General features: G+C 38.4%; 1 protein-coding gene across 2 annotated transcripts in view; it reads left to right on the plus strand.

Annotated features, from left to right (window-relative positions):
- Positions 1-4,043: 4,043 nt before the first annotated feature.
- The window catches only part of RASA1 (RAS p21 protein activator 1), a 45,421-nt gene continuing 32,411 nt past the window's right edge, over positions 4,044-17,053 (plus strand). Inside the window, exons 1-4 of one of the 2 annotated variants that reach the window (XM_059491725.1) lie at positions 4,044-4,420; positions 13,082-13,231; positions 14,468-14,603; positions 15,370-15,440. In XM_059491725.1, the coding sequence (XP_059347708.1) occupies positions 4,044-4,420; positions 13,082-13,231; positions 14,468-14,603; positions 15,370-15,440 (734 nt within the window). Of the gene's footprint in view, positions 4,421-13,081; positions 13,232-14,467; positions 14,604-15,369; positions 15,441-17,053 lie in introns of those variants that run through there. The other variant, XM_059491726.1, reaches the window with a different exon arrangement.

Genomic DNA, 17,053 nt, shown 5'->3' on the forward strand with positions numbered 1-17,053 from the left:
AGTAAACAGCACAAAAATTAGCCAAATTTGTAATGAAAGACAGTCCTCCATGCAACAGCTGGGTTTATCCTGTGCAGGTTACATCACTGTTCTCAGAGGAAGTTCTGTAGGTATTAAGAGTATAGTTATATTTTCCTGTTTGTTCATGCTTATCACCTTTTTTCCTTCCCCTAACTGCTGTATAATCACTACCCCAAGGATACCTAAGCAGCTGCAGAAATACTAAGATGTCTGTCAACGTGTAACTTCTGTTCATCAACAGCCAGAGATATACTGTAGAAACCTAAGCTCCATCATTACTGAGAACCTTTATGGAAGTTAGATGCAATTAACTGAGCCCAGAAATTATTACATGCAAATATTGTTATGTTTAAAATGGAAAAAAAAAAGCTATCCTTTGCAACTCAGTTTTTCATTTCTTCCTATGGAAAAAACTCAATAACTAACAAATCAGCTTCCAAAGATGAAGATAATTTTAGTGTTTCTTAAAACATAACATAATTGTTCAGTGTATCTGTATTTGGAGTCAGTATACACAGGCTCATGGGAGAATGCAAACATGCTTTCTATGAAGGCATAAATTATAAATACAGGTAAGTATAAATAGTAAAGTTTCTCTTGCATTTAAACACAGACAATAATATGCAATTTTAATAAGAGGATCACAGTGACTAAGCAAGACTGATAGAGCAATCATGTACCACTTTTTTGTATACTACTACAGTTAAAGAGGTGTCATGGTTTAAAAACCCTGCCAGAGGCCAAGCCCCAGGCAGCTGCTTGCTTACTGCCCCACCAGTAGGACTGGGAAGAGGATTGAAATGGTAAAAGCCAGAAAACTCATGGGCTGAGATACAGACAGTTTAAGAGGGAAAGCAAAACCCATGCTCACAGGCAAAACAAGGAATCAATCCACTGCTTCCCAAGGGAATGCAGGTGTTCAGACATCTCCAGGAGAGAGGGCCCCATCACCTGTAATGGTGACTTGGGAAAAAAAAATGTTATCACTCCAAATGTTTTCATTCGTCCTCTTTCTTATCTCAACTTTATATATTGAGCACGATGTCATATGGTCTGGAACACACTTCTAGACAGTTGGGGTCACCTGTCCTGGTTGTGTCTCCTCCCAGCCCCCACGCACCCACAACTTCCTTGCTAGCATGGCAAGTGTATGAAAAGCGGAAAAGCAATATATGTAGCATGACAGCTATGCAGGTAGGGAGAAGCAACACTCTCTGTAACGGTTCATTTTATACTTGTGGCAGTACAAGGGGAAGAACTGGAATAGTTGGAGCATTCCAGGTTCTTCATTACAGGAAAGCTGCTTTCTTATGACTCTGTCCTATGACAGAAAGACTGAAAATTTTCCTGCTGCTATTAATTTCTGAAATGGGATAAAACTTTAGAAAGGCAGAAACTGTGCTCAAGCAAATAGAGAGAGGCAGGAAATAAGGAGTGAAAGGGAATGTTTGTGGTATTTATATCTACTATAAAAGTAATACCTTCCCTTTTAATAACTGATAGCCACTTTATGTGGCTTTTCACCCTAATAATTAGGGTGTTTACCAGCTTTCAAATTTTGTAAAAAACCCTAATTGATTCTCTGACATATATGTGAAATAGCTTCTTACTTTACTGATGGAGAAAGAATAACCTTGCTCAAATTACTTGCCCAATGCCATACAACTCAGTGACTCCAGCCTGAACACCTGAGCTCCTAATAAGGCATACATCTGCCTGGAACACCTCCCCCCTGCCACTGTTCTCAAAATATGTACTATTACATTAGCTCAAACTAGGGAACATGCAAATGTGCTTTTCACGGAATCTAGCCTGACACCATTCTGACACAGCAGGGATGAAGGACTGACTATCCTAGTGTAAATTATACCAGGGATTTCAGAATAGACATATTTGCAGAAGCTCAAGAAATATCAAGAAAAATATTATTACACTTGCCCTGCCATCCAAAAACATCCATTTATAAAAAAGTTCCACGAAGGCTTGTAGCTGTAGTTTTGAGTAGTCCTGAGAGGAACAGGGAGTTGGACTCAATCCTTATAGAACACTTCCAATCTGAGATATTTCATGATTCTAAAGAGGCAGTCAAGTTGATGTGTAGTACCTTGAGCACCAACTAACTCAGGATGGCAGCTTTGCCTGCGAAGTGAACAGAAGAGGTGTGTCGGGTTCACAGAGAGGTAATAGCTCAGCTGACATTACTAGCAGCTCTTTCTCCGCAGAATCCTTTTAAAATTTAAAACTGTTCTCACCAAAATAAACCTCCTGAAAGTGTGTTGTAGACAATTACCCCCTCCTGAGTGAAAATCTTAGCCCAGCTGTCCTTCCAACCCCCACGCACATGCTGCTGCCCTTGATGGCACTTAGAAAATCTTTTCTCATAAAGGGAATCTTTAAAGTATTTACACTGTATTTCTATATTTTGGCTTATTGCTACTGCTACAGTGACAAGGTTAAAATTATTTTGTTTAGAAATCTGTGAAAAAAAGCAAGAAGCAGTAAAAGGAAAGCCACAGAGAGAGCAGCAGCATGTGTGTGCCTACAATATTCCTTGAAACTACAATTTCTTAAAGCAGAAAACCAGCAGTAAATGGGTGTATTACAATGATATAGACTGAGGGCTAAAGCCAGCTTCTCTTTTCACTGTGACCCTGGGCACAAAACCAGCATAATTCCCCATGTCATAGTAGTGTAAGTTGGAAGCAGAGTTCGCCCTTAGAAGGAAAGATATGAAACAATTTCAGCAGATAAACAGAGCTTGAGAGCTGTGAAAGTGGGAGCAATAGTTTGTTTTAGTTGCCTCAGGAAAAATTCACTTAATACTTTTGGGTAATGCAAAGCTTTGAAAACCTGAATGTTTAGATGCCTTTTGAGAACTGTGGAGAAACATGCAAGTGTAAACGTGCTGCTATTTGTAAGCTCTTTTAACACTGGGAGAAAAATACAAAATCTAAAGATATCTACATACTGCACTGACTGGTAATGGCAATCACATGACGTCTTCTTGATCCCAGAGGTATTTAGTTGTGAACTGAAGCTGATGTACCAAATAATCCACTTTAGGGAGAAAAATGGTTGATGGTGAAGGTAGGTATAGGTTTGCATAAAGTGGGATTGAGAGCTTGCAAGCTTCAGTAACATGACAAAAGACAGTTTCAGGGAAGTACAGAGTAAAGTAGACAAGGAGTCACAGTTCTTACAAGGTAAACAGTACCACCAGGATGTATTTTTAAATACTGTTAGAATTGAATCTGAATCATTAAGTCTGGAAAATATCACCAAGATCATCGAGTCTAACCATCAACCTAACACTGACAAGTCCACCATGAAACCATGTCCTCATGCACCATATCCACATGGTTTTTGAATACTTTCAAAGATGGCAAATCCACTGTTGCCCCAGGACTCTGTTCCAGTGCTTGACGACCCTTTCAGTGAAAGGAGACTCAGATTACAGAATAAGCTGATTGGAAGACACTCAATAGCGTTTCTTCACTGTTAGGGTGGTCAAGCATTGGAACGCGTTGCCTACGGAGGTAATGAAGTCATCATCCCTGTAGGTGTTCAAAAGGCATGGCTCTGCCCCTGGATCGTACGGGTTCAGAGCTGTGTTGTGTTGTGCGCACGTTGTGTTAAACTAGTGAATCACCCTACTACCGCACGCTCCCACCCCTCGGCCGCGGAACGAAACCTGTCCCCCTGGCCCGGCTGGGCCGCGCAGCCCGCGCAAGCGCAGAGGTGCCGCGCAAGCGCGGAGCTCCCCGGGCGGGCGGCGCTTCCCTGGGGTGGCTGCGGGCCGAGGCAGCCGCGTAGGGTCCTGTGGAGCGGTCCAGCCCCCGCCCAGTCGGGCATTGTTCCCGGCCGTCTCTGCCGGGAAGTTTCAGCCGCGTCCCAGTCCACTGCCTGCCGGGTCGGGGGGGGGGGGGGGGGGGGGGGCGTGGTGGGGGCAGGGGCCCGGAGCCCGGAGCCCGGAGCCCCTTTGTCGCCTCCTCCCCGGTGTAAAGCTGCCGGTGAGGCTCAACATGATGGCGGCCGAGGCCACGGGTGAGGAGGGCGGCTCGGGCGCTGTGGCCGGGACGGCGGGAGCCGCCGCGGCCGGTGAGCTGGGGCACTGCCCCGCCTTGTGCCGCGGTCGGGCGCCGGAGCCGCAAGGCCCCTTCCTGGTCGGCGGCGGCCCCCCAGGCGGGCCGGATTTGTGCTCAGTTCTGGAGCTACTGGAGCTGGGCGTGGGGCCAGCCCTTCCAGCGGCCGCTGCGGCTGCTGATCCCGGCTTCCCCCCGCTGCCGCCCCCCCCAGCGTTGGCCGGGGGGCTGGGGGTGGACGAGGGAGACTCACTGGACGGGCCGGAGTACGAGGAAGAGGAGGTGGCCATTCCGCTCAACGCGCCCCCCACCAATCAGTGAGTACCCGCCGCCCCCGCCTCAATCCTTGTGGGGAGTGGGTACAGCGCCCCCGGGCCCCCACCGCTGGCCGGGGAGACAGTGTGTCAAACTCGGCTGGCAGTCTCGCAGAAGTTTTGCGTCCCACCTCTTCACTTTCCCTCCCTCCTGCTGTTCCGTTCCAGCAGGAAGTTTGCTTCACGGGGACACTGCCCGTGGTCTATGGAGCGCAGCCCACCCTCAAGTCAGGAGAGTGAACGGCGGCAACAGGGAGGTCGGACTCCTTCCCCTTCACGGGGAGCTGGTCCTCCGGTAGTGAGTGGCATCAGCTCACGGGAAAAAGGCGGCTGAATTAGTTTTTAGCAAGTTTTCATAGCAGTACTGCAGAGGCTGCCAGGAAGAGTGAGTTATTCTGGTTATCGTTTAAACTACCTGTTGGGGAGACGTTTCCAGTCACTGGTAGCCCCTTCACGGTAGAGTAATAAACTTAATTTCTGTAAATAGAGTAAAAAAAACCCATCCATGGTATAAAAGACCTAATTTACTATGTCTTCATTTTGTGTTGCATTGTTTTCCGTTTAAAAAAACAAAAAAGAAGATAACTTATATTTTCCATTTCATATAGAAACAGCCAAAGTAATGCCCACTTGTTGGATCTTTTTAAAAATTCAGGCAGTCTTGAGTCCTGGACTTAAAAGGAATTAAAATAATTTCCAATTTTAAAAGTGTTAACAGAGAGATATTTTTATAAATGTTTTAACTGCCTTGCTGCTCAGCCAATTTAAAGTTGTTTTCATAAAGGTTATGTTTGGAGAGAGAAGACATTTGGAATAAATTATAAACTTATAATTAAATTTTACTGTATTTATCCGTACATCAGTTTAATTTGGATTCCTTTAGTGCTGGTACTAGAAAGAATCTTCCACTAGAGGCAGACTAGTTCTTTGTTTAAGTTGTGTGAAATATAAGATCAGATAATGTTATGTAGAGTCCATGTAATTAGTAAATACTCTTAATACAACCTTTGGATTTCACTATAGAAAATCTGCAGGTTTACTCAAAGCACTTCCAAGGTGTGTGTTAGAATAGAAAATAAGCATTTTCTTCCATATCCTTATCATATTCTCCCCAAACTGAAATGGTTTCAGAGGCTTGCATTTTTTCATTAGTATAATTTCTATAAATGTGTTGTTTTTGTAGTTCTTGCGTATAGTGGATAATTTAGGGAATAACATACAGTTGTATTTTAAGAGACATATTTAGATAGGTAGAAAGTTAACTAATAATCTGTGTGAAATTTTGGATTTCTTCTTTATATTCTGTCATAACTTGACTAGCAGAGTTAACTTTGGCATTATGTTACATACTCTTACGATTTCAGGAGCCATTTGCATTTTAAGTAGGACATAAAATTATAATAGCCTTTATAACAAGCTTCTCTGAGCTTGTTTTGCAGATTAAAAAAACAAGCACAAAGCAAACAAAAAAGCTCAAACACAAACCAGACACAATATGAGTTCTTAGTCTTCCAATTTTTAGGCTATAAAGATGTTACAAATGCTTTTTTAAACATGAGTATGCTTTGAAATAGTGTAGATTTGGCATTCTTGCTTTTGTAGTAACTAGTACAGAGAGATGGGAAATGAAGCACCTGCAGGTTCTGCACTTCCCATGAGGATGCTGTAAATATGGTTTGCTCAGGGAGATCTGGGGAATATATCTAATTTTATTGTGTATTTTTTAATATTCAAGCAGTGGCAGGATACTAGCATATAAGACCTTCTCTTTATTCACAAACTCAGAATCTCACAGTAGGGTTGATTTTTTTTAATCTTTGATCTGGAGTGAAGCTAATTTGAGGCTTGTCTATTCAGTATGTGTGTGGGTGTGTGCGCTTTCATTTTTATAGAGCACAGCAGTGGTGTGTTTCTGTTGCAGCTTAATACCAGGTGGGATGCACAGGATACTAGGGAATAAAGGTAATGCTGAGTTTGTTTAGGTCATCTTTCCCCTTGCTTTCTCCCCCATTTGCAGACCTCAGAGACAGGCTCAAATAGCATAAGGAAATGCCTTGGGATTTAATGAATGAATGAATGCTGATTTTTTTATGTATTTGATTTAAAATTATTTTCTGTCCTAGCATTGCATTAATGTGGCAGGAGCCATTCCAGTATTGCTGCAAAACTTGCATTTTCATATAGTGTTTTTTGAGCAGTGCTTATCAGTTTGAAATGGAAATCAGTTGAAATCTGAAAGTGATCAACCACGCAAAATGAAATAGACTGTCAAAATACTCTTTGGTTAAAACAAATCTTGCCCAAAGCAGATATATTCTTACAGTCACTCTTGGAGTTTATTCAGGCAGCATAATGAGAAAAAACTGAAGATGAAGACCGAGAAATATGAATAAGAATGGATTTCATTAAAGTAGACCATTTTCCTCATCATACAGTGAAGTTCTAGTATCTTCACATGAGTATTCGAGGTGGCAAGCTGAAAGTTCTGCATTTGTTTCAGTAACTCAAGAAAAAAATTTTTCTGAATAATTTGCAGAAGGCCTTTTTCCAGACTAATGAAGGAATCTGTTGCACTGTAAATTATCAGGAAATAATGTTGGTGTGTTTAGTTAGGTACCTGTATAAAGAAAATGAAATGTGATGTCAATAGATTTTAGCGTGTGAGGTTTCTTTGTTTAGCAGTTAATGTAGTTAGCATAGAATATTGTCTTTATTAGATAATGATTTTCTTCAGTAGTTCCTGTTGTGCATGGAAGACAACACCTTGTTTTTCAAAAGTCGGTGGGTAGTGTATTCTGGGCTGCTTCCAGTGAGATGTGTGGTGTTAGAAGTAGTCTTAAATGAGTGGTTAAACACAGTGAAACAATATTGTACCTAACCTACTGCAGGAAGTGAAACAGTAAGTAAACTGAGTGTGTTAGTTCATAAGTAAATGAAAACTTTAGATAAATAAAACCAGAAGTAGGACAGCATTTGAAGCCAGAAGTTTGAGGATGATTTTTCAGTAGTTTAGTCAGTATTTCTAGTTAAAATTAGAGAATATAATTTTGTTTAAACAGTAACTAGAATGTTTTACATGCTCTTTATTTAGTTTTTATTTTGTGTCATTGATTGAGTCCCATAATACCAGTGTGGGACTTTGGCAGTTCTTTTACTAGCCTACCTCATTGAGAAGTGTAATACTGTACTGTGTTTTTTCAAGTTTTTTTGTCTGTATGTTCTGTGGTTGTGAAGGAAAGGTGAACACAGATTTTCTAGTGAGGGCTTAGGTCTCTTCAGAATAGGACTCCATATTTTGGTTCAAGCATAAATTTGCAAAATTCCCATAGTAGTTTTTCAGTTTCTTTCATATCTTTCTCCCCAGAAAAATAAGCATCTTGTAATATGTCTTGCTGGTAGGCATAGTGGAAGAGAGGAGAAGACGTCTTGTTTTAACATAGTCTTTGTACTGTGCATAAGTATTGCAGGGTTGGTTCCTCAGTGTCCCTCCAGTGTATGGTCAGTACTAGTAAAATGTTCAGAGCTTGACAGAGTTTATACACTTGACCTGCTTTATTTACTTTTATGCACTATTTAAAGACTGAAGGTGGTCTTGAATAGTTTTTATTTTTATATAAAATGTTTTCTCTATCAGTCTTGTTAGTGATGCAACAGAAAAAGGTTTCTGTTATTAAATTTTAATATATTTAATATATAATATATTTAAATGCTATTATCTTTTAATCATATTTTGTGCTGAAGGTGGTGAGAAGTAATCAGCATGGATTTATAATAGGAAAATTGTGCTTAATCAACCTAAGAGCTTTCTGTGATGTAGTCATTGACTTGGGGGAGAAAGGGAGAGAGTTTTCCATAACTTACTAAGGCTTTTGACACTGTCTTCTGTAGTCTTCTTGCAGGCAGACTGATGGAGTATTACTTAGGTTAAACGACATGAGGTGCATTGAAAACTGGTTGAATGACTAGGAACAGAGCATGGTGATCAGCAGCTCGAAGTCCAGATAGAAGCAAATTACTGGGAGTATTCCCTTGGGTGCCTTCATGGGCCAGTACTGTGACCTGCTTAGAGTGCATGCACCCTTAGCAAGTTCACAGATAATGCAAAATTGAAAGAGGAGAAGCTGAAACATCAGGTAGCTGTGCTGACATCCAGGGTGATGTGGACAGGCTGGAGAATTGGGCTGCTAGAGAGCTTGTGTAGTTGGACAAAGGAAACACAGAGCTCTGGCACTAGGGAGTAGTAACACTAAGCACGTGGTGGGGCTAAACAGCTGGAAAGCAGCTCTGCAGAGAAGCATGTGGGCATGAGGATGTGAACTAAGCCAGCAGTGTGCCTGTGTGGCAAAACTTCACACGTGCTTTTCCCACATGTAAAAAGGAAATATGTAAATAAAGATTGGTTGTACAGTGTGACATGCTTCTACATGTAATACCAGCTGCCTCCTTCCATATAGTAAATTCACCATCTACTGCTTTTTTGTGAATGGCTTGTTCCTTGCACGGGTCTTGTGGTGGTGGGGGCCAGAAGCCATATAGCTATACTGCGAACTTGCTAAATGCATCTAGAAATGGCTGGCTGGGCCTAATTGGGCTGGTGTGACTACCCAACATCTTCCATGTAGCTTGGGAAAATATAGGGATCTCTTGATTGCGTGTGGACCTGAGGTCGCAGCTCTGACTGCAGTGCAGATCATTCCATGACGTTCATGACTTGACGTATGGTTGTCAGCCACTCAGTGTGGCGGTGGTATAGGCACCATTCTTCTGTGCACCTGTATGTTGCATGTGTGGATATAGAGGCTCTTTGTGATATTGTGTCTTTGTCTGCATGTTGTAATTGAATTGTGATAGATAGAGTTGGAGTTCTGAACATGTTGTTTTTGAAATAAACTGGCAGATGGGAGCATTTTCATGCACAGTTTTGACAATTTTCTGAAACATGGAAGCCTTTTACTGGTATTCTCTTAGAAGCAAAATAAAGAACAATTACACAGGTTTCTTAAAGCAGGCAAGTTAAACAGGTAGTCACAGAAAAAAACACCTTAATTGCAATCTATAATTGATAGGACATTTTATAGTTGAATAATTTTATAACATATGCTTGCAAGGCTACTTATACTTACTCTCTTTCAATGCATGTTGTAACAGTAACTGCATTGTTAGAGTACTAGCTGTGATTCAGAATGTCATTGAATTATGTTTGCTCAAAACACAGTGAAAGGAGTGGATTGTCAGCATTTAAAAAAAATGCAAAGGTAATTTTAGAAATACAGAAGTGTTCCTAGGTAGGGTCAGGCAAACAAGCAGAGATGACTGATGAGACATTATAGGGATCTTGTCCTTGGCAATGATGGAGGATGTACATCTAAGTAGTAGTGCGTTAGAATTTTGAGTGTAAGAACTTGTAAGTCACAGTCATTTGGCAACTTATTTATGATAAGCTAGGCAGGTTTTTAATGTGATACTTTCACATCCAAACATTAATTCCTTTCATGAGACTTATAGTAGACCATACATAGCAATTCCTTTTGCATCCAGTAAGAATCTCTATGGTTGGCTTTGCTTTGGACTGAAAACAATAAATTTGAAATTGTTTTGATTGCAAAATATTGAAGTTGTAAATCTTGAGGTAGAAAACTCAGAGGGAGAGGTGGTTTCCTGTGATGTATTTTTGCTGAAATACTCAGGCTTCACTCAACTACCTGATTGGAGCTTAAAACGAAAGGATCTGGGAGTCACTTTATTTCATTTCAGAAATGATGGTAGCCTGTTTATTTCCATCAGAGTGTTCTGTGTTCTATTCTCTTAGTTAGGAGTATGGCTAGCTCTGTAGTTTACTCATTTCTGTTCTACTTTCTTTGGATAAAACTGACTATTGGATGGATCTTTCTTTGTAGTGCAGCGTAAGAGATGTTAAAATCTTTCATTAGTGCTCATTAGATTAGTCAATACCCTTAAATGAGATTGAGTACTGCAGTTTTGTAAAACAGTGTTTACTGTTTGCTATCAAAGTCCTTGAAGATTATGATGGGAAGTTGCAGAATGTATCTTTCTATAATACTGAAAACTGGTGATAGCAGGATGGGTTATATGACATTGATTCCGACAGTGATGTCTTTCAGTGCTCCTGGATTATGTATTATGTGAATAAACTGTTTTTATGTATTGATGAAACTGCTCTTTGAAAAAATGTAGTTATTTCTTGACAACCGTTTTGCATACTCTAAAGGTATTATACAAGTTTGCACTTAAATGTGTATCCTATTTTTTTAAAGATATATAAAATCTACAAGGTTTCCTGAGTATATCACTTGAGCTATTTTCTCATGTCATTGCTCAATATTGACTGCTTTACTGTCATTTGTATTAAATTTAGTGTTAATGCTTATTTCTGCAACTAGTACTATACTGTAATTTGGTACATTACACTAATGCAGTGTGAGCTGTAAATACAGTGTTTTTTTGCATCAGAAGTTAATATTTTATATGTGAGTTCAGTGACACTGAATGTATTTTCACTCAGAAGTTAACTTAATATTTTTATTTCCAAAACCAAACTTTTCCTTAAATGTTTTACCAGGTAATAAATGTCTCCTGGTACACTTGATATAAAAGTGTTGAATGGGACAAAGTATAGCCTGTTCAGTGTTAAAGGATGTGGCATATAACAATATATATATATTGCCATCACCAGCAACGAGGGTGTCTTTTTTGTTTGACGCTCCTGAACTGAGAATTGGGGCACCTAAATTTGTGCTGTTGTTGTTAGAAATCCTGGTCCTTTACAGAAAAATTCTTCTATCTGCTCCTGCCTTTCTATTTATTCTGTAAAATTTTTTGTGTAATTTGCATTCTTATTGAGACTCTCACTTCTTCATTTTGAAATTGTGCCTTTCTTTAAATTTGGCATTTTAATGCAATGGGTCTCTCAATAGAATTAAGATTATTTTCCTCAAGTGTGTGATAAATAGGAGCAAATAAAAACTCAATCTGTTATTAGTCTAGAATAGAAATGGAATGTTGAGGAGTTATATACTTCATGAAAGTCAGTCTGTCCAGGAAAGCAATGCCAGTTGCAACGTGCTGGGAGCAAACTCACTCAGGTTTCAGCTGCGCTGGGCACACTGACACACAGAATATTTAATCTTAATCTTACTTGATAATCAGCTGTCTTTGTTTTGCTTCATTTCCTAAAAGACTCTCCTTGTCGAGAAGGCATGACCACTTCTTTGTGTCTGTCTCTGAATGACAGATTTCTGCTCATGAATGAAGCTGCTTTGCTCTGGAATGGAATGACACAGGCTCTTGCTGATTTAACTAGGTCTGCAGCAGTTGCAAGTTTTAAATGTTGTACAGACACAACGGTGCTTCTACTGGTCTAGCTTGTTTTGATCAGGATGAGGAAGAGAAGCAGGGGGGAGCAATACTAGCAAGCACCCAGGTTTGTCAGGTTAAACAGTATTTATACTTGTGCTGCTCCTACTGGTGAAATGGTGTTTTTTGGTTTGGTTTATCAAGGTTTTGTTCTGATGAAAGCTCTCAAAGCTTTTTTTTCCATTTCGTAGAAAAAAATTGCTTTTGTTCAGATTTTATCAACAGCTCAACTTTTAATTTTTTAAAATTTTGAAGCTGTATGCTGTGAAATATTTGATATTTTTGCATATATTGATTCAAGAGATCATTTACATATCTTCTAAATTGCATGTTTGTGAATCTTACAAAACAGTCTGAAGTGTTAGAGCTAAATGGTATGTGATCTGAAGTGGTGAAGGATTTTAATTGTCTAAAACACTGGCTGTTTTGAAGCTGACAGTTTCTGAGTGTAAAAATAAAAGGTTTGATCAAGCAAAATTAGGTGGAGGAGCTAATGAATTATTGCAATATATAGCTCTGACCATGCTGTGGCTTGGTGAAGGTAATGAGAAGAATGGCTGTCTTTGAAAACTGCTCTATATCACTACTTTCTTGAAAGAAGAACAAGTTAATCTTGATCATTTGAAGTAGAACAAGTGTTCTGACACAGGCTGTATAAATAACCTGAGAAAGGTGATTGAATGCTTGAATGGCAGCAGTAGATTAAAGATTTCCTTTGTCATATTTTGCAGTCTGTGATTGCCATGTATCAGCACTCACTTTTGATTGAGAGAGTGCACATTGTGATTAGAAAAGTTGATTTTGGGGCTGGATGGTAGCCTGGTGACTGCTGTCCAATTCTTTACTGGCTTTGCTGCATCAGCATCACTGTCAGCTGAGGAACAGTCTGATAGAATTCACTTCTGCGTTTGTGCTTTTGGGATACTGAGCCTGAACTGACATCTTCGTAGGCTTAAAATACAGTAATTCCAAGCCAGGTCAGTCACCTCAGTTTCTGTTTTTTTAAAGTAAACAAATTAGGGAGGAGATAAAAACTATGATATGTGTAGAGTCTCTGCCTCTTAGGGTTGTTCCTTGGGAAAAGTAGGTTATCTGGAAAACTCTGCTATGTTAAAAATACTGTTTTTGGAAATGAGTCATCTAGGAGGTTGAACTTGTAACAACGTGATTCACAAAGTTTTGGAGTTATATGGGTTTTGACTGAAAGATTTTGTTCCTTTCTCAGGTCTATTTTCTGAAAGTAAGCAAAACCCTTAAGTTCTAAGGATGCCCATTGTTACTCTTTTTCAGATGGTATCATGGAAAACTTGACAGAACAATTGCAGAAGAACGTCTTCGACAAGCAGGAAAACCTGGAAGTTACCTTATTCGAGAGAGTGATCGGAGACCAGGTTCATTTGTGCTTTCATTCCTTAGTAAAACAAATGTCAATCATTTTAGGTGAGAATTAAGTGTTTTATTTTGATCTATCTACTTTTTGTTTCAGAACACAATAAAGTGAACAATGATTGCATTACAATGCAGTATTTTTGGCTCTTAAAGCTTTAATTGTACAGCTTTTTACTTGTGTTTGATTGTTTTAAATCATGCTACTTTAAAATTACTTTGTAGGGTGAAGAACCGAAGTGTGAGGAAACCAAAAATATCTGGATAGAGAAGCTTGCCTAAAGTGGTTTGAGTAGACTTAAAGCACCCTGCAGGTTTCATTAGTCAGTGAAGGAGATTGTTTTGTGTCCGTTCCATAGTAATCATTGTAGTTATCATAGTTAAAGTGTTAGCACGCCTGGTTGCTTCCTTAATTTTGAGGGGAAAAAACACACCCCAAACAAACAAACACTTCCCAAAACAAACAAAAAAACCCCAAACAAGCAAAAAAAAGCCCAAAGCAAAAGCCACGAATAGATTATATGTTTAGTAATTGAAAGGTTTGCTGGAAACAGCTTTCAGCATATGTCCTGAGCATTGTTTTCTGACTTCTGTTGCAGTGTTATATGCTTATGAGCTTGGACTTAATATCTGAAGATTCATCTTTGTATGCATTTTACATTGCTTCTTGGAAGAAACAGCTTAATTCAGATTATGCATTAACTACTGAAATGGTTGTGTGAGCTTTTTCCCATTAGATATAAATTTTTTTAATTGAGTTTCAGGAGATACTTTGATTATTCCAAAATAATTTTTTAACATTTAATATGGATGCTAAACTAACTGTAACAAAATGACTAATTTTTGATGGTGTTTGTTTTCTGCATTGTGTAGTTTTGAGGTGTAGTAATTTTTTATTAAAGTACTTTGCTACTTTGTTCATTTTGTGCCTATTATAAAAGGTGTTTGTCGTGCATGATACAAATAATAATGCTGTTGTGTAGTAGTGCATTATTTTAGTTTTCCAGGATGTTCACGCTTACTTTTTTTTATTTTATTTCATTTAGTTCTGACAAATGTGCTGTCTTTTTCTGTGAATCAGCACTTTCTTTAGATAAAAAACTGGTGGCTTATAAAATATATGTATTCATTAGGTTTTTTTACATGTTTACAAAGGGTCTGTAATACTGTATTTTGCTGAATGTAGGTGCTGTTTTAAGAATTAAACATGATGCTAATCTCCTTTTCTTAAAAAAAAAATTGGTAGCAAAATTTTTTCTAATGTCAATCTTCTGTTCTTTTTATTAACAGGATTATTGCCATGTGTGGAGACTACTACATTGGTGGACGTCGCTTTGCTTCACTCTCTGACCTGATCGGTTATTACAGTCATGTGTCCTGCTTGCTGAAAGGGGAAAAGCTCTTATTTCCAGTAGCACCTCCAGAGGCAAGTAAAAAAAATTCCTGAAGACCAACTTACTAAAACGTTTGTAACTTTAATCACAATTCAAAATTTTCTTTGGGAAAAAAATTTTAGAAAGTTTCCTGTTGTTTGGCATAGGCATACGTGGGACTATAGGGAGTATAAAAATGCATTTTTACTGATACAAAGTAATGATGAAAAAAATTGCTATTTAATAAAAATACATAATGAGGAAGATATAGGTATTGCAGTTATTGCACAATGTAGTAACATCATTTTAAGTAGACAGAGAAAACAAGACAATACTTGTTATCTTGTAATAAAGTTCAGTTCTTGTAATAAAGAGCACTGTTACTGTGTAACTATCACTATTCTGTCACATTTTGGATATCTAGCAGTAGTTTCAAAATGCATCCTGTAGATAACCAAGGTTTCTTTCACATGCCCATCCTTAAAACAACAAAAGTAATTAAAATGAAAAAAAAACCACTGCAAAATATCCCCTGTAACAAAACCCGAAACCTGAATAAAGATGTTTCTGAATTTTAAAATTTGGGATGTTATTTCCGCTCTAAGTGAAAAAAAATTTTAAGTAAGTGCTCTTAGTTCAACAAATTATATGTTTGTAGTTGACAGTGGTTTTGAGCTTTGGAAATAAAAAACTGGCAAGGTGGATATAAGTTCTGTTCTTTGCCTCAGAATAGCATAAGGCTGGGGAAAAAGATTCTACAGTATAGAATATACAGTACAGAGTAAAGAGAAAAAAACATTGCTCTTTTTTAAACTGTAGCCTGTGGAAGACAGAAGGCGAGTTCGAGCAATTCTACCTTACACCAAAGTGCCAGAAACTGATGAAATAAGGTATGTTTGAGTAACAGCAGTAGCTGTGAAATTCTCAAGAGTATTCATAAATAGTTATAATTTACGTAGGTGTTTGTATGCAAGTATTTTCCAGTTGCATCTTAAACTTGATGTGGTTAGATTAACAGATTATATCTCTCTGTTCTTTGGTTTGAAATAAGAGTAAGAAATTTTGTTCTTGGTATATTTGTTTGCATTAATTGAATGGAAGGTACGTAAAGGTATATAGAATTAAAATCTTATAATTTTGAAATATGTTTATAAAGCCCTAGATTTTTACCAAAAGGACAAATTTATGTGTCAAAGAATTCTGTATGGAAATGCCTTATCTGAGTGTGTGAAAGAAATGAGCTAGGTTTTTTTCTAAACTGACACAGAACTATTAGATGTGTAGCTGAGGGAAACAATTCAGATCACTAGAAAGAGAAAGTGGGCCTTGGCTACTTACAAATTTAAGAATGGAAGAAGTGAGTATTTCAATAGAAGACCATTTTCTGCTTACTTGGGATTGATACTGCTTTTTTGAGATAATTTTTTTCCTGCTGAAAAAATAGGAGGATTTGAAAATGATTTGTGGTGGTTTCTGATCTCTCTAATGCAACAGATTTCGTAAACTGATGTAGTACACCAGTTGAATTGGGAATTTTCTTAGGTTTAAGATTATTATCGTATGAGAGCTTTATATCCTCATTTGGATGGAAATTTAGTCCAGGACTCACAGTCCAGTCTGATCCTTTAAAGGATGATATGAGGATATTTGTTTTTGTAATTATGTGTTTTACTAAGGTCATAGATGGGAACGGGCTCTCTAATGGCACATTGCAACTAAGGCTTCCTACTCTGTGGGAGAGCAACAAAAAATAATCTTTTACGTGTCTTATTGTACCTGTCAGCTTCATAACAAAAATTATAGGCAATTAAACCTTTTCTTCCTCTTTTAGGACAGAGCTGAAATGCAGAGTTGGTGTTTTGATGTCTAAATGGCTAAAATAGTTCAGTTCATGGCATAGCTGAGACCCGAGTTCTCAAGTTTGTTCTAGATTGAATTAATATGCTCTTGAAGTAATTATGTATTTCAGAGAATTTTGACTTAGAATTTTAATATCATAATAAATATTTCTTAAGTTTGAAGTATTACTGAGTTAATTTCAACATGTCTTCCATGCAGTAACTATGCAGTAATGGAGGGTGCTTTTGTTGTTTGTTACCTGTTAAAGCTGAATAGTTGAATTTATTCTTTGTTTTCAATAGTGGTTTGTTTTTTCTGTTAGCCTACTTCATATGAGAGCCGTGCCACAGACATTTGCTATGAAATTTTTAATTGCAATGGTAGTTAATGAGCTTCACTCTTTATTGGTTTTCCTGTACCTTGATGCATAATGAAACATGGTTAAAAATTCTGTGCTGCAGTGAAAGGTTTTCATGTGACCTGAGTTTGTGTTCTTAATATTTAAGGAGTAACTTACACAAGTCTCCAGAAATAAAAACTCCCTTAGACCAGGTGCTGGGTCCTGCACTTTGGCCACAATAAACTCTCTGCAGGCCTAGACAGCTGCCCAGTGGAAATGGACCTGTGGGTGTTGTTCAGCAGCTCGTTGAGGATGAGCCAGCTA

Source organism: Ammospiza nelsoni, chromosome Z (genome assembly GCF_027579445.1).
Source record: "Ammospiza nelsoni isolate bAmmNel1 chromosome Z, bAmmNel1.pri, whole genome shotgun sequence".
In the NCBI taxonomy this organism is placed as follows: domain Eukaryota; kingdom Metazoa; phylum Chordata; class Aves; order Passeriformes; family Passerellidae; genus Ammospiza; species Ammospiza nelsoni.